This window comes from Hyperolius riggenbachi, chromosome 4 (assembly GCF_040937935.1).
Source record: "Hyperolius riggenbachi isolate aHypRig1 chromosome 4, aHypRig1.pri, whole genome shotgun sequence".
In the NCBI taxonomy this organism is placed as follows: domain Eukaryota; kingdom Metazoa; phylum Chordata; class Amphibia; order Anura; family Hyperoliidae; genus Hyperolius; species Hyperolius riggenbachi.
In genome coordinates, this window is record NC_090649.1 from 238,113,158 (window position 1) to 238,137,869 (window position 24,712).

The 24,712-nt window shown below is 49.6% G+C and overlaps 1 protein-coding gene across 1 annotated transcript in view; it reads right to left on the reverse strand.

Moving 5' to 3' along the window:
• Nucleotides 1-24,712, reverse strand: part of LOC137571812 (cyclic GMP-AMP synthase-like) — a 60,737-nt gene that overhangs the window by 33,858 nt on the left and 2,167 nt on the right. The window contains exon 2 of the mRNA XM_068281489.1: nt 6,101-6,326. Within this exon, the coding sequence (XP_068137590.1) occupies nt 6,101-6,326 (226 nt within the window). The remainder of the gene's footprint in view (nt 1-6,100; nt 6,327-24,712) is intronic.

Below are 24,712 nucleotides of genomic sequence, written 5' to 3' on the forward strand. Positions count from 1 at the left end.
GTGGGTAGGTGGGCAGCCTGCTGGGTAGCAGTGGTGGGTAGGTGGGCAGCAGTGGTGGGTAGGTGGGCAGCCTGCTGGGTAGCCTGGTGGGTAGGTGGGCAGCCTGCTGGGTAGCAGTGGTGGGTAGGAGGGCAGCAGTGGTGGGTAGCCTGGTGGGTAGGTGGGCAGCCTGCTGGGTAGCCTGGTGGGTAGGTGGGCAGCAGTGGTGGGTAGCCTGGTGGGTAGGTGGGCAGCAGCGGTGGGTAGGTGGGAGGCAGCGGTGGGTAGGTGGGCAGCAGCGGTGGGTAGGTGGGCAGCAGCGGGGGGTAGCCTGCTGGGTAGCCTGGTGGGTAGGTAGGCAGCAGTGGTGGGTAGGTGGGCAGCCTGCTGGGTAGCCTGGTGGGTAGGTGGGCAGCAGTGGTGGGTAGGTGGGCAGCAGTGGTGGGTAGGTGGGCAGCAGTGGTGGGTAGCCTGCTGGGTAGGTGGGCAGCAGTGGTGGGTAGGTGGGCAGCAGCGGTGGGTAGGTGGGCAGCAGCGGTGGGTAGGTGGGCAGCAGCGGTGGGTAGGTGGGCAGCAGCGGTGGGTAGCCTGCTAGCAGTGGTGGGTAGGTGGGCAGCAGCGGTGGGCAGGTGGGCAGCAGCGGTGGGTAGCCTGCTGGGTAGCCTGGTGGGTAGGTGGGCAGCAGCGGTGGGTAGGTGGGCAGCAGTGGTGGGTAGGTGGGCAGCAGTGGTGGGTAGCCTGGTGGGTAGGTGGGCAGCAGCGGTGGGTAGGTGGGCAGCAGCGGTGGGTAGGTGGGCAGCAGCGGTGGGTAGGTGGGCAGCAGTGGTGGGTAGCCTGCTGGGTAGCCTGGTGGGTAGGTAGGCAGCAGTGGTGGGTAGGTGGGCAGCCTGCTGGGTAGCCTGGTGGGTAGGTGGGCAGCAGTGGTGGGTAGGTGGGCAGCAGTGGTGGGTAGCCTGGTGGGTAGGTGGGCAGCAGTGGTGGGTAGGTGGGCAGCAGTGGTGGTAGGTGGGCAGCAGTGGTGGGTAGGTGGGCAGCGGCGGTGGGTAGGTGGGCAGCAGTGGTGGGTAGGTGGGCAGTAGTGGTGGGTAGCCTGGTGGGTAGGTGGGCAGCAGTGGTGGGTAGGTGGTGGGCAGCAGTGGTGGGTAGGTGGTGGGCAGCAGTGGTGGGTAGGTGGGCAGCAGCGGTGGGTGGCCGGGCCGGTGCACCTGTAAAAGAAAAAAACCTTACCTGCAGATGTCTTCCGAGTCCCAGGCAGCCTCCGCAGCTCCTCTTGAATGTCCCGCGCCGTCTCCTGCTGCGTCATCAGTGCAGGGCTACGGGAAGATGGCCGCCGAAGCCCACACTGGAGACAAAAATAGACGGCAAGATGGCGTCGGCGGCCATCTTGCCGTCTATTTTTGTCTCCAGTGCGGGCTTCGGCGGCCATCTTCCCGTAGCCCTGCTCGGGTAAACTGAGGGCGGCTATCAGCCGCCCTGTCAGTGCCCGTTGCCGGCGCCCGTGGAGGGGAAGCGCGGAAGGAGGGGACCCAGGTGAGGGAGATGTGGGGGGTATTTCCCCCCTCCCCGCCGACGCTGCCACCCCTCCTTCAGCGCTGCTTCCCCTCCTGTGTCATCAAGGCTTCTGGGGAGGCCTTGATGACACCCCCCCTGGAGCTGACACCCGGAGCGGAGCGCTCCTGGCCGCCCCATGGTAGGGACGCCACTGGCAGGAACAGATCTTTTGCAGATACTGATCTATTGTGTCTGTACAGCATCTGTGTGTGCAGCATCTTGCAAAGATTTTTTTCTGATGTGGAGTTCAGCTCCATAGAAAAGACTGTGTAGAGTATGGCTCTCATACTACATGAAGGGTGGTAAGATTGGTCTGTGATCTTTCATTTTCAAAAGACTATGGTCTGATGTGTGTATGTGGCCTTATACGTGTAACTGTATAGAACAAAGGGAGTGTGGCAAAATGGCTTACAGGTGGCCATTTTATGTATCAATTTTACTTCATTAGCATTGCATTGAATACAAGTTAGTTTGTACTCAATTCAATGTTGCCATTTGCTCTCTGGAGACCGTGGCAGCTTTGCTTTGATCTGTGAGTTGCTGATTGCTGATTATTGGATACCTGTTACTGATTTTTGCCTGTTCTCTCTGCCTTCTTCCTGCACGGATTTTGCCTGGACTTTGATTGATTTACTGTGTACTGATTTTTGCCTGGATTTTGACTACTCTTCCTACTGCCTGTACTGACCTCTGCATGGATTTGACAACTATCTGCCTGCCGTTTTCACCGACCTCTGTCTGCCTGTAGTTTGCTATGGTGTCAGCTTCCAGAAGGCGTCTCACTGCGGAATCGCTGGTGGAGTTGGAGGACAGAGATTTGCAGTCACTGGCGGACTCAAGCGACAATGACGCACCTGAGGATCTCTCATCTGACCCAGGTAGCAACAATGAGAGTGATTCTATCACCACTGAGGTCAGGGATGTCCGGGTCTGGTGCCCCATTGACCTTTCTCAGGCACTGCCCCCCCCCCCCCATTTTCCTTTTACTGGGGAGCCTGGCCTGAAGAAAATGTGTAAGCACAACCCCCTGGCCTACCTGAAGCTCTTCTTTGATGAGGCCCTTATTGAGAAGATTGTGGAGGAGACGAACCGCTATGCCACCCAACAACTGGCTGCTCCACGACGCCCCTTTTCAAGAAGCAGGACCTGGGAGCCAGTCACCAATTTTATTTATATTTGGCTATCTTTGGGACTTATCATTCTGCAGGGAGTGGTGGGGAAGCCCCTGCATAAGTGGTATTGGACCACCAACAAAATGATAGAGACCCCGTTGTTTGGTACAGTGATGAACGAGTATCGGTTTTTGCTCATCATGAAATTTCTCCACTTCGCCAATAATGAAACCTTTGAGGAGTCCACTCACCCTGCTCCCAAACTGAAAAAAATCTGGGAAGTGTATGAGATGGTGGTGGACAACTTCAGGACCACGTATGTTCCAGAGCGGGATATATCCGTGGATGAGAGCCTGATGGCTTACAAGGGGAGGCTGAGCTGGCTGCAATTTATAGCTTCTAAGCGGGCCCGCTTTGGCATAAAATCTTACATGCTGTGTGAGTCTTCAACCGGGTATATCTGGAACACAGTTTTGTACACCGGAAAGGGAACAAAGTTCAATCCCCGGTTCAACGACTATGGAGTGGCGACGTTCAGTTTTATCACTGGCTGAGCGGTTACTGGACAAGGGATATTGTGTCACCATGGACAATTTTTATTCCTCCCCGGAACTCTTGGAGATCCTTATAAAGCATTGCACTGATGCCTACGGCACAGTTAGGCCGAACAGGCGGGAGATGCCAACATCTTTTGGGAAGCAGAAATTGAAACCCGGGGACATAGCTGCTTGGCAGAAAGGGAAGATGCTGGCTCTCCGCTGGCGGGATAAAAAAGACGTTTGTCTCCTTTCCACGGTCCACGACACCTCCACAGTCCGAACCAGAATAAGAGGAGGAAAAGAAATTCAGAAGCCGCAGGTTGTGGTGGACTACAACCTAACAATGGGTGGAGTGGACAGAGCGGACCAAGCAGTGACCTTTTATCCCACAGTCCGCAAGCAGCAGAAGAAGTACTACAAAAAGAAATTCCGGAATCTTCTGGAGTAGAGTCTGTGGAATTCTTATGTACTATACAAGCAGCGCAGTGAAAGGCCAATTTCACACGCGGACTACATATGGAGGATGTGCAAATGTATCTGCTTGAGGTACCAGACTGTAGCAGATGCCAGAACGGGGCGACGTGCCTCCTATGTCGTTAATCCAGAGCGACTCACTGGCTGTCATTTCCCGGAGCACATACCTCCCACTGCCAAAAAAACACATCGGCCAGGACATGTGTCGTTTGCTGCTCCAAGACTGATGAGAGGGGCATAAAAGTCAGAAAGGAGTCACTACTGCCCTGACTGCAATGTTGGACTCTGTGCTGCTCCCTGCTTTAAAACTTATCATACACGGGAGGTGTACTAAGTATACGTGTATGTACATAGTGTATAATTATCTGCTTGCTGCCTTATTTGTACAGTTTTCCTATTGTTTACAGTTTATTGATAAATTTAATTATTTCAGCAAATTTGTGTTCCAGTCTTATTTATATGCAGAATGTCTACCAGGCCTTTATTCTGATATATTTTGGTGAGTTAAGACTTAAGCAGCCCATACACTCAGCCGATTTTCTGGCCGACCGATCGATCGCGATCGATCGATCGATCGATCGATCGCAAATCGGTTGGCCAATCGACCGATCGACGGCCGATTTCGATCGATTTCGATGGATTTCCATCGAACTAGCAGGGTGGAAAATTTAGGTCGATCTGATGAGATTGCTTATCAGTTTGCATTGGCCTTAATGGAAATCTGATGGCAAAAAAATGCCATCAGATCGAATTTCAACAGATTTCAAACTGAAATCTATTGGAATTCTATCCTGGTAAAAAATGTTCTAAAAACGCATCAGATAGATCATCAGATGCATTTCTTATCTGTCTGCTGCCAATCTGACGAGTGTATGGGCACCTTTAAGAATTGGAGGTCTAAAATTCTTGAAAAAAAATGTACCACTTTTGACTCCTTATTCCAGACAGAAATGCACCGCCCGGGAGGTTAAAAGCACTTCGTGAATGGCAGTTGCTCCATCCAACTGCCAAAAAAGTGTGCAGCGAGCAGGGAGGCTCGCTAGCATCTTTGTATTAATAATTTGCAGAGAATGTCTTTATGAAGAATAAAGGCCATGCTGAGAATGCCCCATGAAGAGATGGACTAGCCCAAAACCTGTCGATAATGTCAGATTTATACTACTTACTGTAAGTGACAGCAACATAGGAGAGAAGTAATCTATGGCTCATTTTACTCAGGAATAAATGTACTTCTTATTTGTACTGTATGTGTTTTCAATTTTAAGATTTTTGCGACAGTTCCTCTTTAAGGGGAAACACCTTCAGGCCTCTTTTCCATGAGCAGTTGATAGGCGGTGAAAAGCCTCTCAAACTCTCAGAACTGCTTGCTGCTGCCTGGTAACTGCTCACTGCTGCCTGTTAACTGCTTGCTGAGCACACAGTTCCACTGCCTGTGGAAATGAGCTGTAAGTGGTTAACTACCGTATATACTTGAGTATAGGCCGAGTTTTAGGGACCAAAAAAGTGGTCCCAAAGTGGGGGTCTCAGCTTATACTCGAGAGAGTATAGGTGACTATGCATACCTCCCCCGCAGGCAGTTCGCCCCCACTTCCCCTGCAGGCAATGCACACCTCTCTTCTCCCCCTCCCTTCCCCGCAGGCTGGAAGATTAGATAGGAGAGGGGATCAGTGGAACAGCGGGACTCAGCCGCGAGCCGACTCATTCCTCTTCTCGAGTACCCTCTCCATGCCTGAAATAACAGCAGCAGCAGCGGCGGCAGCGGGGTGTCTAACCTTTCCGGGTGGCTCCAGGCAAAGATCAAACCTATGCTAGTTCACATATGGCTGGCTACCTCTACTGCAGACATCTACACCTGGCCACCTATACTAGAGCACCTATGGCTGGCTACCTATACTGCAGACATCTACACCTGGCCACCTATACTAGAGCACCTATGGCTGGCTACCTATACTGCAGACATCTACACCTGGCCACCTATACTAGAGCACCTATGGCTGGCTACCTATACTGCAGACATCTACACCTGGCTACCTATACTAGAGCACCTATGGCTGGCTACCTATACTGAAGACATCTACACCTGGCTACCTTTATTAGAGCACCAATGGCAGGCTACCTATACTGCAGACATCTACACCTGGCTACCTATACTGGAGCACCTATGGCTGGCTACCTATACTGCCTACATCTATGCCTGGCTACCTATACTAGAGCACCAATGGCTGGCTACCTATACACTGCAGAGATCTACACCTGGCTACCTATACTGGAGCACCTATGTCTGGCTAACCTATACTGGATATACCTTGGCTTATACTCGAATCAATAATTTTTCCCTGTTTTTTAGGGTATAAGTTGGGGGGTCGGCTTATGCTTGGGTCGGCTTATACTCGATTATATACTGTAGTTAAAATACAAAATATATATTTAAATATAAAAGTTTACCTGAATGGCCAAGGACTGTTTTGACGAGTTTTCTGAATTCATCTAGTATGTGTATGGCTAATATGTTGTTCCTATCATCAGTGTATGGTTCCATGGCTTTGGGTTTCCGGTCTTTAAATGCCAGCGAGTAGAAAACACCACTCTCATCAACGCTTGTCATCTCAATTGTATGGTAAGTCTCAAATTCTATCATCAGCATGATGTCAAATTCATTGGGCTTACTAATCTGCAACAATAAAAGTCATTATTATTTTATATACTTTAACTTCCATAGCGAAATGCAGAGCACAATACGGACATTGCTGGATAACACAAATATATACAGGCAGATCTTTAAGTTTTTGCTGGATGAAGGAAAATGTAAAAGACTTAAGGCTCATACACACATCAGACTATAGTCTTTGGAAAATGAAAGATCACAGACCAATCTTACCACCCTTCATGTAGTATGAGAGCCATACTCTACACAGTCTTTTCTATGGAGCTGAACTCCACATCAGAAAAAAATCTTTGCAAGATGCTGCACACACAGATGCTGTACGGACACAAAAGATCAGTATCTGCAAAAGATCTGTTCCTGCCAAAAATCCATTCCTGCAAATTGCAATGATAGTTTATGAGATCTGCAGATCATCATACACACATGATTTAACTGACATTCATCTGCAGATCAAGCAATCATCTGCAGATCTGAAAATCCATCCTGGTGGATCTGATCTGCAGATGAATGTCAGTTAAAGAGAAACTCCGACCAAGAATTTAACTTTATCCCAATCAGTAGCTGATACCCCCTTTTACATGAGAAATATAATGATTTTCACAAACAGACCATCAGGGGGCGCTGTATGACTGATTTTGTGCTGAAACCCCTCCCACAAGAGGCTCTGGTACCATACGGTACTCTGGGCAAACTGCCACAATGTAACAATGTTCACAGACAGGAAATGGCTGTTTACAACTGTCTGCAAGGCCAGAACAGCTAGAAACAGGTACATAACCTGCCCACAGTAAAAATGTCACCATGTAATACATGTCAGAATGTGAATCTGGGAGAGGAAAGATTTTACAATGAGCAAACACTGCCTAAATCATTTATACATAATTATGGTAAAAATGAAGCACTTTTTTTATTACATTATTTTCACTGAAGTTCCTCTTTAAATCATGTGTGTATGATGATCAGCAGATCTCATAGACTATCATTGCAATTTGCAGGAATGGATTTTTGGCAGGAACAGATCTTTTGCAGATACTGATCTTTTGTGTCTGTACAGCATCTGTGTGTGCAGCATCTTGCAAAGATTTTTTTCTGATGTGGAGTTCAGCTCCATAGAAAAGACTGTGTAGAGTATGGCTCTCATACTACATGAAGGGTGGTAAGATTGGTCTGTGATCTTTCATTTTCAAAAGACTATGGTCTGATGTGTGTATGAGCCTTTAGACAGGCTGTTACTACACTCTGGCCCTTATTCAATTCACTTTTCCTCTCTCTTAGGTGATATTTTCACACATTTCCAATAAAATGCCTGAGCCACCAGCAAGCAAGAAAATACCCACCTTTTTGTATATTTTCTTTTGCAGAGTGCAGAGTGCAAAGTTATTTAAAACAAAAGATGAAAAATTATCTCCTAGGAGAAAACGTAGGAGAAAAAGTGAATTAAATAAGGCCCCCTGTGTTCCCACAGAGACAGGGGCGTAGAAATAGACATAGCAAGCGCTATGGGGCCCTGGAGCAGAGGGGGCTCAGGTTGTACTTCTTGTGTACTTTTAGCTTTCCTTTGTTTCTTCACCCTCTCACTTTGTCTCTTAGCCCAAGGACTACACTCGATGTACATTGCATGGGAATGTAAATTGACCAATCAACTCATATTAATAGGGTAGGGGCAGGTGGCATTGCTCAAGAGTACCTAGTTCTGAGGGCCCCATGAAAAGTTTGCTATGGGGCCCCATAATTTCTAGTTACGCCACTGCACAGTGAAGCATTCTGCTCATTTGCTGTCCAAGTGATAAGGTCTAATAAAGTCTGAAATGTGGCTCTGGTTGAGCTAATAAAAGATGAACCTAGAAAGACAGTGAAGGGCATCACTGACAAAATGTACCTTTTCCCCACTCTAAGGGGCAGTTCACATCACAAACGCGGATGGCCATGCATGCGGAACGCAACGCATGCGAACGCACGCCATCCGCGTTTGTATGCATTGCGTGGCTGATCCCATCACTGAAAAGTGAATGGGACAGCCGCGCGTTTTCTGCAAAAACTGCATGCAGCATGCGTTCCCGGACCGCACTGGTCCGGAACGCATGCAGTGTGAACATCAGACAGTGCGTTGAGAAACGTGTAAAAGCACATGATAAAAAATGTATGCGTTTGTGCGCGCTTTAGTGCGTGTTTCAGTGCGTTGCGGTGCGTTTTTTTTCAGCATGTTTTGCTAGTTGTAGCAGTTGTCAATAAAGATTTGTTTTTAAATGAAAATGTGTTTTTTTTCATGTAGGGGTAAAAAACTCTATACGCCTCTATTTGCTAAAAAAGCGCACTCATTCACTTGTATTGGTGTGCGCTTTACAGCTCAATGCACAGAAATGCATGCAACACTACGTTTTTGTAACGCAGCTCAGCGCAGCACATAGATGTGAACCAGGCACATTAATTACATGGGAAAATTAATAACTTAAAGGACGAACAACGCAATGCGCTCTGAAAAGCACACAAAAACGTACCTAGTGTGAACAAGGCCTTAATGTTCCACCACCCACCTCCAAACTGATGTTAACCTCCCTAGCAGTATGCAGCGGCGGCTCCAGCTTCAGAATTTTGGGGGGGGCTCAAAAGGGGCACAATGGCTGGCTGGCAGGACTCAAGGGGGGGAGGCGACAGGAGTGGGCATGGTCATGACATCTTGTGGGCGGGGCTAACTGTAATGTAGTTGTACCAGCTAATGTAGTTACATAAAAAAAATATGAAGTAAATGCACGTAATGACAGACAGCCTTTCACCAGTAAATGCATGTAATGAGAGACAGCCTTTCAATAGTAAATGCATGTAATGAGAGACAGTGTTTCACCAGTAAATGCACATAATGAGAGACAGCGTTTCCCCACTAAATGCACATAAGAGACAGCCTTTCACCAGTAAATGCACGTCATGAGAGACAGCCTTTCCCCTCTAAATGCACATAAGAGACAGCCTTTCCCTAGTAAATGCATGTAATGAGAGACAGCCTTTCATCAGTACATGCATGTAATGAGAGACAGCATTTCACCACTAAATGCACATAAGAGAGAGCCTTTCACCAGTAAATGCACGTAATGAGAGACAGTGTTTCACCAGTTAATGCACATAATGACAGACAGTGTTTCCCCAGTAAAAGCATGTAATGAGAGACAGCCTTTCACCAGTAAATGCATGTAATGAGAGACAGCCTTTCACCAGTAAATGCATGTAATGAGAGACAGCGTTTCACCACTAAATGCACATAAGAGACAGCCTTTAAAGAGAACCCGAGGTGGGTTTGAAGAATATTATCTGCATACAGAGGCTGGATCTGCCTATACAGCCCAGCCTCTGTTGCTATCCCAAAACCCCCTAAGGTCCCCCTGCACTGTGCAATCTCTCATAAATCACAGCCAAGCTGCTGACAAACAGCTTGTCAGATCTGGCTGTGTTTATCTCTATAGTGTCAGTCTGCTGCTCTCCCTGCCTCCTGCAGAACTCCAGTCCCCGCATGCATCCCTTCCCTCCCTGCTGATTGGAGGGAAGGGATGGGGGCAGGGACCGGAGCTATGCAGGAGGCGGGGGAGCAGCTGAGACTGACACTACAGATGTAAACACAGCCTCACAGCATGGCTGTGATTTATGAGGGATTGCAGAGTGCAGGGGGACCTTAGTGGGGTTTGGTATAGCAACAGAGGCTGGGCTGTATAGGCAGATCCAGCCTCTGTATGCAGATAACATTCTTTAAACACACCTCGGGTTCTCTTTAACCAGTAAATGCACGTAATGAGAGACAGCCTTTCACCACTAAATACACATAAGAGACAGCCTTTCACCAGTAAATGCACGTAATGAGAGACAGCGTTTCACCACAAAATGCATGCAATGAGAGATAGTGTTTCACCAGTTAATGCACATAATGACAGACAGCCTTTCACCAGTAAATGCATATAATGATATAGATGTCCCCAGTATATGTAGCCAGGGGTATATGTGCCCAGTATATGTAGCCAGGGGTATATGTGCCCAGTATATGTAGCCAGAGGTATATGTGCCCAGTATATGTAGCCAGGGGTATATGTGCCCAGTATATGTAACCAGGGGTATATGTGCCCAGTATATGTAGCCAGGGGTATATGTGCCCAGTATATGTACCGGGTATATGTGCCCAGTATATGTAGCCAGGGGTATATGTGCCCAGTATATGTAGCCAGGGGTATATGTGCCCAGTATATGTAGCCAGGGGTATATGTGCCCAGTATATGTAGCCAGAGGTATATGTGCCCAGTATATGTAGCCAGGGGTATATGTGCCCAGTATATGTAACCAGGGGTATATGTGCCCAGTATATGTAGCCAGGGGTATATGTGCCCAGTATATGTACCCAGTATATGTAGCCAGGCGTATATGTGCCCAGTATATGTAGCCAGGGGTATATGTGCCCAGTATATGTAGCCAGGGGTATATGTGCCCAGTATATGTAGCCAGGGGTATATGTGCCCAGTATATGTAGCCAGGTATATAGTTGTCCCCAGTATAGGTAGGTAGGACTTACCATGTGTATAGGTGTCCCCAGGAGGAGTGGAAGCGGAGAAAAGAGGAAGCTGTGTGGACAGCGGCGGAGAAGGGGGCCGTCTCCCCCCCCTTCCCTCACCTTGGGGCTCCCACTCTCTGCCTCACTCCCCCCTCAGATATCAGCGGCTGGCGTCAGAAGACTTCCTCTCTTCCCAGTGCGGGAGAGAGAGATCGATCTGTGCGCCGCTACTCTGGTCTAGCCTAGACCAGATCGGCGCACAGATCAGCCGCGCTGGGAAGAGAGTGAGTCTTCTGACGCCAGCCACTGATATCTGAGGGGGGAGCGAGGCAGAGAGTGGGAGCCCCAAGGTGAGGGAGGGGGGAGACGGCCCCCTTCTCCGCCGCTGTCCACACGGCTTCCTCTTCTCTCCGCTTCCACCCCTCCTGCTGCTTGGCAACCGTGCGGAGGGGGGGCTTTTGCAGGGGCTGACAGCTTGTCAGCTGGGGCTTAAGCCTGGGTAAGCCCCAGTGTAGCGCCGCCACTGGCAGTATGCCCGACACTGTGTCGGGTATACCGCCGGCTGTCCCCAGGAGTCCCCCAGTATAATTTTTAGAGATCCCATGGCTGTAATAGCTTTCAACTAGCACTAGGCTAGCTAGTAATGGTGGCCGGCATTCCCCCGATTACGTTTGATTCCCCCCAATCGCCCGCTAAATACATTACCCCCCCCCCCCCCCTGGATCCAGCGATCGCACAGCCTCCCTGCACATCTCCGGTCCTCTCTATGGGGAGAATCGGGTCTACGCATGACGCCACGACGTCATGTTCACTCCTCCCCATAGAGAAGAGCGGAGCTGTCTGGGGAGGCTGCGCGGATTGCTGGATCCAGGCTGGGCAATGTATTTAGCAGGCGATCGGGGGGATCAAACGTAATCGGGGGGGGAGGGGGGATGCCGGCCACCACTGCTAGCTAGCCTAGTGCTAGCTGAAGCTATTACAGCCATGGGATCTTTAAAAATTATACTGGGGGACTCTCGGCTGCAAACCCTCCTGAGCGGTGTAACGCTCAGGAGGTTAAAGGCACGGTGACACAAGCAAATGGTGCTGTTGGTAACTGTAAAACTGTCTGGTTAAGCTGGATCTTGCTGGAGTGATACTAAAATAAATGATTGTTTTGCATTGGATGATGCCCGCTATTCTTGTTCTCTGGTACACTTTAACTCCTTCAATGCAAAAAGTAAAGAAAACTGGAAAGTGAACACAGGTAAACTTTCTCCATGTACACATGTTTATCTCACCAAGTCACATGTTAGTTCAGATATGGTTTAAAGCTCCATACACTTCTATCATAGCTGCTCCAGTCTAGTGCTACAGCGGTATATCTGCTACTCCAAAGCAGCAGAATGTAGCAGCTACAATAAAAGTCTATGGAGATTTTAGAAGCTGATGGTGTGACATAGTTGCTAGCAACTCTACTGAACAACATTAGCAGTAACTATCCTAGAGATTTGCAAAAGATACATTACTACAGATGTCTGTGTGCATAACACAGTTCTTAAAGTGAACCTGTAGAAATGTAATTTGTAGGTTGCTATGGGCAACAACACACCTTCGGTTCGGCTTATAGCTGCACCCAACGATACGACATTTCCATAGCCGGCAGATATCTCATCTCAAAAGTGGATTCCCAAACATCTCAAGCTTTAAAGAGAACCTGAACTGAAAATAAAAAGTAAAAATAACCATACACAGGTCATACTTACCTCCTGTGTAGTCTAATACTCATTCTCTTTCTCCTCTCCTGCTTCCCATTTGTCCACTGTGATCAATGGAAATCTCCATCCTCCATTTTAAAAATGGGCATTACCCTCTAACAGCTTCCTGGTCAGCACACTGTTAAACTGTAATATCACCCACTAGAGCCATAGCGAAACATGAACATTACCTTGCACATTCAGGTGTAACTGACAGCTGCTGATATATACCGTATTTTTCGGACTATAAGACACACTTTTTCTCCCCTAAAAGTGGGGAGAAAAAGTCCCTGCGTCTTATAGTCCGAATGCACCAATTTGAATGTGCTGTGCCCGCCGGCTCCCCACAGCATACCATGTCACAGTATGCGGTGCGGGGAAAAAAAACAGGAAGCCTGCGGGCGAATCTGGACAGACAGGAATCCACACTGCAGCCAGAGACGTTTCTTGTACCTTTAAGTGTATTGCGCCAGCAGATCTATATATATATATATATATATATATATATACCCCGCCTGGACCCACTGCAAAGCCATTTTCTACATGCCTGCCGCTCCAGCTCAAGGTTCCCCGTTCTCAACACGTTCCAGCCTGCATGCGTAATGAAGAGGCGCCAGCAACCAATCGCACAGTTACACTGCCGTTGTATACGCAGTACAACTACCAATCAGGCGAGGGGCGCTGCCCCGGACCGCCTATCACAGCGCTCTCTGCTTCCTGCTCGTTTTATTACAGGAAGCGATAGTCTCGCGGGTGGGACCATTGTGGCCAATCACTGCGCGCATCTGTGCCGGAATGGCAGTCAGCGCTGTAATAGGCGGTCCGGGGCAGCGCCCCCCGCCTGATTGTAGTTGTACTGTATATACAACGGCAGCGTAACTGTGTGATTCGTCGCTGGCGCGCTTTCATTACGCATGCAGGCTGGAACGTGGGGAGAACGGGGAACCTTGAGCTGGAGCGGCGGACATGTAGAAATCAGCTTTGCAGTGGGTCCAGGCGGGGTGAAAGAGCTTTTCTACCTCACATAGATCTACTGGCTCAATGCTCTCAGAGCTTCCTGAAGGGTCTTCGGCTGTAAGTATATGCATGAGGACAATGGAGCGCACAGGGAAAGAGGAGAGGGATCACTGGACATAGGGGGACACTGGATCCAGGGGGCACTGAACACGGGAGACACAGGGGTCACTGGACACAGGAAGACACAGGGGGTCACTGGACACAGGAGGACACGGGGACACAGGGGTCACTGGACGCAGGAGGAGACAGGGGGTCACTGGACACAGGAGGACACAGGGGGTCACTGAACACAGGAGGACACAGGGGGTCACTGAACACAGGAGGACACAGGGGGTCACTGGACACAGGAGGACACAGGGGGTCACTGGACACAGTAGGACACAGGGGGTCACTGGACAGAGGAGGACACAGGGGGTCACTGGACACAGGAGGACACAGGGGGTCACTGGACACAGGGGTCACTGGACACTGGAGGACACAGGGGGTCACTGGACACTGGAGAACACAGGGGGTCACTGGACACTGGAGGACACAGGGGGTCACAGGACACAGGGGGTCACTGGACACAGGGGGTCACTAGACACAGGGGGTCACTGGACACAGGAGGACACAGGGGTCACTGGGCACAGGAGGACACAGGGGGTCACTGGACACAGGAGGACACAGGGGGTCACTGGACACAGGAGGACACAGAGGGTCACTGGACACAGGAGGACACAGGGGGTCACTGGACACAGGAGGACACAGGGGGTCACTGGACACAGGAGGACACAGGGGGTCACTGGACACTGGAGGATACAGGGGTCACTGGACACAGGAGAACACAGGGGGTCACTGGACCACAGTAGGACACAGGGGGTCACTGAACACAGGGGGGCACAGGAGTCACTGGACACAGGAGTCACTGGACACAGGAGTCACTGGACACGGGATCACTGGACCACAGGAGGACGCAGGGGGTCACTGGACACAGGAGTCACTGGACACAGGATACACTAGACACACAAGGACACTGGTCACAGGAGGACAGTGGGCACAGGGAGTCACTGGACACAGGCAACACAAGAGGTACAAGGAAGGCACAATGGGAACATAATGTAGGGGAGGTCCATAAGATGCTCCTGCACCATGAATGCACCAGATTTTTTTTCCCTTGGTTTTTGTCCTCTAAATCTAGGTGCGTCTTATAGTCCGGTGCGTCTTATAGTCCGAAAAATACGGTAACTGTCAAAATATTGTCAGAACTGGAAGGGATCACTGTAAGAAGAAAATGGTGAGCTTCTGAGAGGAACTGATGGCGATGAAAGTATGTAATATTAATTTGCAGCTACGCCATGTGTTTATTTTAAATCATTTTCCTCGCTTCAGGTTCCCTTTAAGGAATTTATTTGACTAATAAACTCATACAGGTGTGTTCATCAGCAATCTTAGCTTTGTTACCTCAGCAAAGCAATCCATCTTTAGTAAGTCATCTTAAGCGTTGCATGCTCTTGATCTATTCCTTTTGAATTGCTCAGGCTTCCTCTTATGACCATCTATACTATGTTAAATTAGTACAGTCCCTATGGCATATAAGCCTATGTACAGCATACAGTATAAGAAGTTAGGAAGTGAATAGAGGTAGTCAGGAGGTAGAAATAACTAAAAGAGTAACTAGAAGTAATTTCCCCGAGACAGTCCGTTCCTTGTAAACAGCCAGTCAATGGCTAACCCTGGGGTCCACCCCTAGTGGGTGGAGTCCGCTGTCAATCATATACTCAGCTTGCAATAGGCTGACAGGAGTATGTGATGGAATTAGCACAGTCTTTACTGTGCATGCACTGGAAAATCCCATTTTCCAGTGACCTGTTCCCTTATTCTTAGGAAAGTATTGTTTTCTGTTCCCTGACCATTGTTTACCTTTTGAAAATATGAAAAGATTTTATTTTTACCCCGCTGCCGCCGGTATGCCGGTACGTCTTGAGCGGATACCCCGTTCCGGCCTTGTGGAAGACACACAAAATGTTCCACTGAAGATTATGCTTCTTGCAATTTTTCTATTTTTCTCTAAGATAAACTCTGCATAGAAAGTCTTCTTACTAAACCTCAGAACTAGGGATGCTCGGATACCCCTTTTTATTATTCGAGTTAGGTCGAATTCGAATAGTAAATTATTCGAGGTCGGTCGAATATTTGAGTCGAATATTTTTTACTATTCGATTCGACCTCGAAATTCGAGCTCACTATTCGAATTGGCCTTAAATAGCTTCCAACACTTGTTTTGGGGGTGAATGATGCAAGAAACATCTTTTTTTCCAAGTAACAACAGCAAGTGATTATGTGGGGATGTTCCTTAAAAAAAAAAAAAAAAAAAAAGGTGGAAAGAGAAGTTGTGTCCAAAATCTTCTTCTTCTCCTCCTTCTCCTTCTCCTTCTCCTCCTCCTTCTCCTCCTCCTTCTCCTCCTCCTTCTCCTCCTCCTTCTCCTCCTCCTTCTCCTCCTCCTTCTTCTTCTCTTTTTTCTCTCTCTTTTTTTTTTAAAGAAATGCAGCTATTTTTGAGCGTAATAAATAGCTGGTGGCGCATGATGGAAGCGCCATTGTATGTGCTCCCTGGCAGTGGAAACACACAGACAGCAGGAGGTAAATTCAGCAGCAGCAGCAGGAGGAGGATGATTGTGTGGCAGCAGGCAGTCAATGAGGCAGGCAGCGAGACATAGTAGGCTGTGGTACCTAGCGGTGGTACCAGGCCGTAAATACACAGCATGAGGTCCCAGACAGCGGTCGTGAAGCCCACATCGTGTCCAATACACAACTGGGACAACACAGTTTTCAACCCGGGCACCTCAGAAATTTTTTTTTTTTTTTTTTTTAATGGTTTACTTTTTTTTTTTTTTTTTACAGCAAATAACACATATAGCTATTGTTGGACGTAATAGCTGGTGGCAGAGTGGCAGCAGAAGGTAAAATCTGTGTACCCTGGCAGTGGGAAACACAGCAGACAGACAGCAGCAGCAGCAGGAGGAATGGAGGAGTAGTGTGAGTGTGGCAGCAGGTAGGTAGGCAGCGTGACATAATAGCCCTGGTACCTAGCGGTGAGACCAGGGCTGTAAATAAACACAACAGGAGGTCCCAGACAGCGGTCGTGCAGCCCACATCGTGTCCAATACACAACTGGGACAACACAGTTTTCAACCCGGGCACCTCAGAAAAATTAAAAAAAATTTTTTTTTTAAATGGTTTACTTTTTTTTTTTACAGCAAATTTAACATATAGCTATTGTTGGACGTAATAGCTGGTGGCAGAGTGGCAGCAGAAGGTAAAATCTGTGTACCCTGGGAGTGGGAAACACAGCAGACAGACAGCAGCAGCAGGCAGCAGGAGGAATGGAGGAATAGTGTGAGTGTGGCAGCAGGTAGGTAGGCAGCGTGACATAATAGCCCTGGTACCTAGCGGTGATACCAGGGCTGTAAATAAACACAACAGGAGATCCCAGACAGCGATCGTGCAGCCCACATCGTGGCCAATACACAACTGGGACAACACAGTTTTCAACCCGGGCACCTCAGAAAAATTTAAACTTTTTTTTTTAATGGTTTACTTTTTTTTTTTTTTTTTTTTACAGCAAAGTTAACATATAGCTATTGTTGGACGTAATAGCTGGTGGCAGAGTGGCAGCAGAAGGTAAAATCTGTGTACCCTGGCAGTGGGAAACACAGACAGACAGCAGAAGGGCAGTACACAGCAGCCCACTGTAGGTGTAAAATGTGTGGCTACAGGCGAGGCGACGTAATATTCAAACTGAACCAGGCTGGCTTAGTAGTGAGCAGGAGCCAGGAGGTGGTAAAGGGTGGTAAGGCATATTAACGATTCCGGCAGCCAGTTCATGTCCCCCTCTCGCCGACAACAGGGGCCAGGAACTCGCCTTCCACCCACGCCTGGTTCATCTTGAGAAACGTCAGTCTGTCCACAGACTTGTGAGACAGACGTGAGCGTTTCTCGGTGACCACGCCACCAGCTGCACTGAAGCAGCGCTCGGACAGCACGCTGGAAGGGGGACAGGACAGCACTTCCAGGGCGTACTGCGCCAGCTCGCTCCAGATCTCCAGGCGCTTGACCCAATACTCCATGGGATCAACAGGGGCATCGCTGTCAAGCCCACTGTAGGACCCCATGTAGTCAGCCACCATGCGGGTCAAGCGCTGGCTGTGACCGGAGGAGGATGCTGCTGCATGCACCTCCTCTCTAGTCACTGCTGGAGCCTCTACAGTCCTGTAGAGCTCATTGCTGAGAGACAGCAGGTCTGTGGGGCGCTTGCTGCTGGATGCAGGTACCTGCTGCTGCCTCTGTGCTGGCTGGACAGTGGGGGTGGAAGGCTGGGGGAAGGCTTCCTCCAAGCGCTCAACAAGGGCCTGCTGCAAGCTCCTTATTTGTTGCGCTGGGTCTCCTCCTGCAGGAGGCAGGAACTGGCTCAACTTCCCCTTGAGGCGCGGGTCCAACATCATGCTGATCCAGATGTCCTCCCTCTGCTTCATCTGAATCACCCTGGGGTCCTTGCGCAGGCACGTCAGCATGTGCGCTGCCATTGGGAAGAGGCGGGCCACGTCTGCTGGCACATCGACGGCAGTGCTGTCCTCATCCTCCTCCTCTGCCGCCTCATCCTCTCTCCACCCCCGCACCAACTCAGCTGCACTGTGCTGATCTCCCTCATCAGCAGCAAGGTAAGGGACCTCCACCAAGTCCTCCTCCTCCTCCCCCTCAGAGGTGGACTGTGCAGCTGCATGCCGCTCCTGCTGGGCCAAGGCTGACGCTCCCTGTTCCAGCAAAGCATCGAGGGCCCTGTTCAGCAGACAAACCAGGGGCACCCAGTCGCACACCATAGCATGGTCCCTGCTCACCATGTTGGTGGCCTGCAGAAAGGGAGCCAGCACTAAGCACACCTGCTGCATGTGCCCCCAGTCGTCATCGGGGACGATGGACGGGATGTTGCTGGTCTTGTCCCTTTTCTGAGCGGCGGACACAGTGGCCAGGGCAAGGTACTGGTTGACAGCGTGCTTCTGTTCAACCAGACGTTCCAACATCGCCAGGGTGGAGTTCCAGCGAGTTGGAACGTCAAGGATCAGCCGATGGCGTGGCAGCTCCAGATCCTTTTGCAACATTAGGCTCGCAAAGGCTGCAGGCGAGCGCCGGAAGTGACGCACAACATTCCTTGCCGTTTCCAGCAGTTCGCCCATCCCCTGGTAGGTGCGCAAGAACTTCTGCACCACCAGGTTCAGCACGTGGGCAAGACAGGGGATTTGGGCCAGGTTTCCCCTGTCGATCGCGGCAACCAGATTGGCCCCATTGTCGGCCACCACCTCTCCGACTCTGAGGCCTCTGGGGGTCAGCCAAATCCTCTCCTGCTCCTGGAGTTTGGCCAACACATGGGTTGCCGTCAGTTTGGTCTTCCCAAGGCTGACCAACTGCAGCAGCGCTTGGCAGTGGCGTGGCTTCACGCTGCTGCGGAGGCAGGGGGTTTGGCCAGGTGTGCCGGAGGATGGCAAAGGATCAGAGGAACCTGCTTCAGTTCCCCTGACCCAGCGGGGTGGCACCACCCACTGTGTTGCTGCTGCTGCTGTGCCCGCTGCTGCTCTCCCATCCTCACCCCCTTCCACCAAGCTGACCCAGTGGACAGTGAAGGACAGGTAGCGGCCTGTCCCAAAGCGGCTGCTCCAGGAGTCCATGGTGACGTGGACCCTTTCACCAACCGGGTGCTCCAGCCCTCGCTCCACATTGGCCATGACAAAGTGGTGCAGTGCAGGCATGACCTGGCGGGCGAAGAAGTGTCTGCTGGGGAGCTGCCAGTCTGGGGCTGCACAAGCAAGCAGCGCACGCATGTCGCTCCCCTCCTGCACGAGCGTGTACGGCAGGAGTTGGGAGCAAATGGCCCGTGCCAGCAAAACGTTCAGCTGCCGCACGCGACGGCTGCTGGGAGGCAGAGCCCTAACCACCCCCTGGAAGGACTCGCTCAAAAGGCTCTGGCGTTGCCTTTTGCTAGCACGGGAATCAGCGAAGACAGCAGAGGAGGCCACTGAGGACTGGCTGCCAGAACAGGCCTCAGTGTCGGCGGCAGGAGTTGCAGAGGGGGGAGGAGCAGTGCGTTTCCGCACTCCTGCTGGTGCTGCTGGAGGAGCAGGAGGGCGGGTGGCTGCTGTTGCTGCTGCTGAAGGCTGTGCAGTGATGGGTGTGGTGCCACTGCCAGCACCAGATGCCTTCAGCCTCTGGAACTCTTCATGCTGGTGGTAATGTTTAGCAGCAAGATGGTTGATCAGAGAGCTGGTGCTGAACTTTAAGGGGTCTGCACCTCTGCTCAACTTCCGCTGACAGTGGTTGCAAGTGGCGTACTTGCTGTGAACTGTGGCATGGTGAAAAATTGCCAGATTGGTGACAAGAAACCCCCCCTACGGCCTGGAGCCGCTGCTGCCTGTCTCCCTGTGGTGGTTGGGGGGGGGGGGGGGGGGCTTGGGTGCGGCTGGTGGTGGTACTGGCAGATGCTGCTGCTGCTGCTGCTGAGCCTGAGACACCAGCAGGCTGTGGGACCTGCCTACTGCTGCCAATGCTTGCAATGATGCGCCTCCTTGCAAGGCCCACAAGCGCATCCTCCTCCTCCTCCTCAGAGCTGCTGCTGATGACATCCCCAGTTGCTGGTGGTGGCGGCACCCAGTCTTTGTCTGTCACCACGTCATCATCATCATCATCATCCTCCCCCTCCTGAAACATGTCCTGCTGGGATGATGACCCCCCAAACTCCTCTCCTGATGCATGGATGGGCTGCTTGACTGTCGTCACAGTCTTGCTGTCCAATCCCTCCTCCCCCAAAGTGCCCATCAGCATCTCCTCCTCAAAATCGCCAACAACAGCAGACAATTGACTCATGATGCCTGGGGTCAAAAGACTGCTGAATGACAGATCGCCAACTTACGGTGAACTGGCCTCCTCCCCAGGCCCTGCTGGGCGGCTGCTGCGAACAGGGGTGGTGGTGGTGAGGGTGGAGGCCTCGGATGCAGAGCTGATGGCGGGCTGCTCATCCTCCGTCATCAGTTGCACCACAGTGGCTGCATCCTTTTCCTCAATGGGACGTTTCTGACCCGGCTGGAGGAAAATAGGAGCAGGTACTACACGCTGATGCTGCTGCTGTGTCTCTGCAGCGTGAGTTGCTCCTGCTGGGCGGCGCCCAAGGCGTCCACGGCCAGTGGCTATAGGCGGAATGTTAGCCACTGACGCAGCTGCTGCTGCTGCGGAACTGTGCATGGTGGCGCGGCCGCGGCTTGCCACAATGCTGCTCCCTCTCCTCCTGATTCCCTTGCTGCCCTTCCCCTTGCCCAAACCACGCTGGCTGCCACTTCCAGACATCTTAGATGTTTTGAGCGTAAACAAAAAAGTTTTTTAAAAGGGCGGGTGAAAAAGTGGGGTACTTTAATGGAGTGGGTTGGTGGGTGAGGTGACACTAATCACTAAGTGATTAGATCGCTAAGTGATTACTAGTACAGTACAAATACAAAATACAATAATTCAGTAATCAGTAAGTGTGAACAGTGAGTGTGTCCCCTAGTACACTAACTAGAAAATACAATAATCAGTAGTAATCAGATTCAGTAGAAGGAAATAGAGTGTGTGTACACTACAGACAGTGCACGCACACACACACGCAGGAGCTAGCCTATGAACAGTGACTGAGTGTCCCTCTAGTACAGTAAGTACAACTAGAAAATACAATAATCTGATTCAGTAGTTATCAGATGATTCAGTAGAAGGGAATACTGTGTACTGTGTACACACTACAGACAGTGCACGCACACACACACACACACGCAGGAGCTATGAACAGTAACAGTGAGTGTCCCTAGTACAGTATACAAAATACCATAATCAATCAGTAAGTAAAGGACAAGACAGGGTAGAATAAACAGCAGAAACACTGGTATAAATGAGAAATAAACTAACAGAGGACAGGAGGACAGCTGCCCACACAGGCAAGGCCCTGAGGCCTAAAGCTGTGTAAGCTTGCCTGCAGCAGCAGCTGTCTCTATGTAACACACAAGCTACTAACTAAATACAATCTCTATCTAGCTAACAACAATATAGGTGTATATAGCAGGTGTATGTGAGCAAAAACGCTAGGTAATTGACCACTATAGAGCACTTGCTAAGCCAAAGCACAAAGGAGCAGATCTCTCTCTGTACAAAGTCAGGCAAGGACGGAAAAACCGAACATGGCGGCCGCTATTTATAGGGTAGGGGCTGGCCAGGGTCCCCCTCTGTGATTGGCTGCCGTCAGAGGGCCTGGGAGCCCTCTGATTGGCTCTAAGGACATCAATCTGGGCTATGACGCTATTCGAGCTCGGTATTCGAGCTCGAATAGCGCTGTTTGCTCGAATAGCTCGAATAGTGAGTGGGCTATTCGAGTTCACTCGAATAGCCCATTCGAATAGCTGTAGCTATTCGAGCTCGGTATTCGAGCTCGAATAGCTGAAAAAGAGCTTGAATATTCGAGCTACTCGAATATTCGAGCTCTGCTGAGCATCCCTGCTCAGAACTGTAATTTTTCCAAATGTCTTTATGTCATTTAAAGAAATACTCTGCATATCAAGTCTTCAGCTCTTCAGCAGTTGGCTGATAGTGTAATGGTTAAGGGTTCTGCCTCTGACACAGGAGACCTGGGTTCGAATCTCGGCTCTGCCTGTTCAGTAAGCCAGCACTAATTCAGTAGGAGACCTTTGGCAAGTCTCCCTTACACTGCTACCGCCTATAGAGCGCGTCCTAGTGGCTGCAGCTCTGGCGCTTTGAGTCCGCAAGGAGAAAAGCGCAATATAAATGTTATTTGTCTTGTCTTGTCTCTTGTCTTTTTACTAAAACCAGTTGTCTAAAGTAACTGAGGGTCCAGAAATCAAGCATATCATCCTTAAATTCCAATAGAACTGAGCACCATTTTTAGCACCCAGGGCATTTAAATAGCACATGAAAAATACATGCCAACAATATGTCTCTTTATTAAAATAGACTTCCATTTTACCTTTTATTTTACATTCAAAGTAGTTTTATTAGCCTATTTCAGCAAGCCTGTCCATCCAGTCCGCCCCCAGCCACAGAAATTTCAGGAAGCTAATTGTTTATAGACATAACCAAGAAGTAACTAATACCTTTTCATCAACAGAGGGGGGAGGGTAATTAGGACAGTTTCTTCAAAGAGAGTGTGTGTGTCATTGTATCAAGTTAGCATCTCTGAGTTGTATAAATAAGGACTGTGAGAAGGGGAGGGGGGAACATGGCACCTTCTACACCAGGAGAAATTCTAGTTAGATAATGGTTGCTTAGTTCATTTTAAAGTGTACCAGAGATCTGATAAAAAGAAAATTTGATACTCAGGTCCACACATGCGCAGAAGACCCAGACTGGATCTGACAGCCTGTTACCGGGGCTGGTCGCGGCTGAACGGTAGACCGTGGGAGGACGACATGGGACTCAGACTTGTTTTGCTGCTGGAGGAAGCCGCAGGTGAGTATCAAATCTTCTTTTTATCAGATCTCTGGAATACTTTATAGAGACTCTGTACTGTCCGATTTGTACAATAAAAAAACATACCAATCGAGTCACTGTGATTTCCTCCTGGATCCCTCTTTGCCATTTCCGCATCTTTGAATCGCCAGTTTTAGGCAGTGTTTACAAACAAAAACATGGCCGCTAACCAGGAAGTGATGTTTGTGTATATATCATGTTACAGTATACTACAAGTTTTTATTACATAGTGAACTCCAGTCAGGGATTCTCAGTTTCTCAGCATGGGAAGCTCCCTTCCCCCTCAGACAAGCTGAAATTAAGAGCAGAGAGCTGTCTGTAACTAATAAACAATGCACACACACAGAGCCTGCAGGGGGTGTGGAGGGGATGTGCATAACTTCTCCCTATCACAGCAAAGGCAGTGCATTCCTCTCTGCCTTGACAAAGCTTGACAAAGAAAAGAAGATTAGATATACTATAGAGACAGTGCAGTTAGAAAAGTCTGCAGTAAGCCAGACCACATTAGAACAGGTATAGGAACTTATAGGATAGAAGAAATATGGCTGAAAATTTTGTTACAGAGTCTCTTTAACCTCTAGCCGACCGCGTCACGTCGATGGGAGTGGCCGCAGCGGCAGGAGATCGCACGCAAGCTAATAACCATATTATACACTGCACATCAATTTCCAATACAGGGAGTGTAGAATTATTAGGCAAATGAGTATTTTGACCACATCATCCTCTTTATGCATGTTGTCTTACTCCAAGCTGTATAGGCTCGAAAGCCTACTACCAATTAAGCATATTAGGTGATGTGCATCTCTGTAATGAGAAGGGGTGTGGTCTAATGACATCAACACCCTATATCAGGTGTGCATAATTATTAGGCAACTTCCTTTCCTTTGGCAAAGTGGGTCAAAAGAAGGACTTGACAGGCTCAGAAAAGTCACAAATAGCAGAGGGATGCAGCACTCTTAAAATTGCAAAGCTTCTGAAGCGTGATCATCGAACAATCAAGCGTTTCATTCAAAATAGTCAACAGGGTCGCAAGAAGCATGTGGAAAAACCAAGGCGCAAAATAACTGCCCATGAACTGAGAAAAGTCAAGCGTGCAGCTGCCAAGATGCCACTTGCCACCAGTTTGTCCATATTTCAGAGCTGCAACATTACTGGAGTGCCCAAAAGCACAAGGTGTGCAATATTCAGAGACATGGCCAAGGTAAGAAAGGCTGAAAGACGACCACCACTGAACAAGACACACAAGCTGAAACGTCAAGACTGGGCCAAGAAATATCTCAAGACTGATTTTTCTAAGGTTTTATGGACTGATGAAATGAGAGTGAGTTTTGATGGGCCAGATGGATGGGCCCGTGGTAAAGGGCAGAGAGCTCCAGTCCGACTCAGACGCCAGCAAGGTGGAGGTGGAGTACTGGTTTGGGCTGGTATCATCAAAGATGAGCTTGTGGGGCCTTTTCGGGTTGAGGATGGAGTCAAGCTCAACTCCCAGTCCTACTGCCAGTTTCTGGAAGACACCTTCTTCAAGCAGTGGTACAGGAAAAAGTCTGCCTCCTTCAAAAAAAACATGATTTTCATGCAGGACA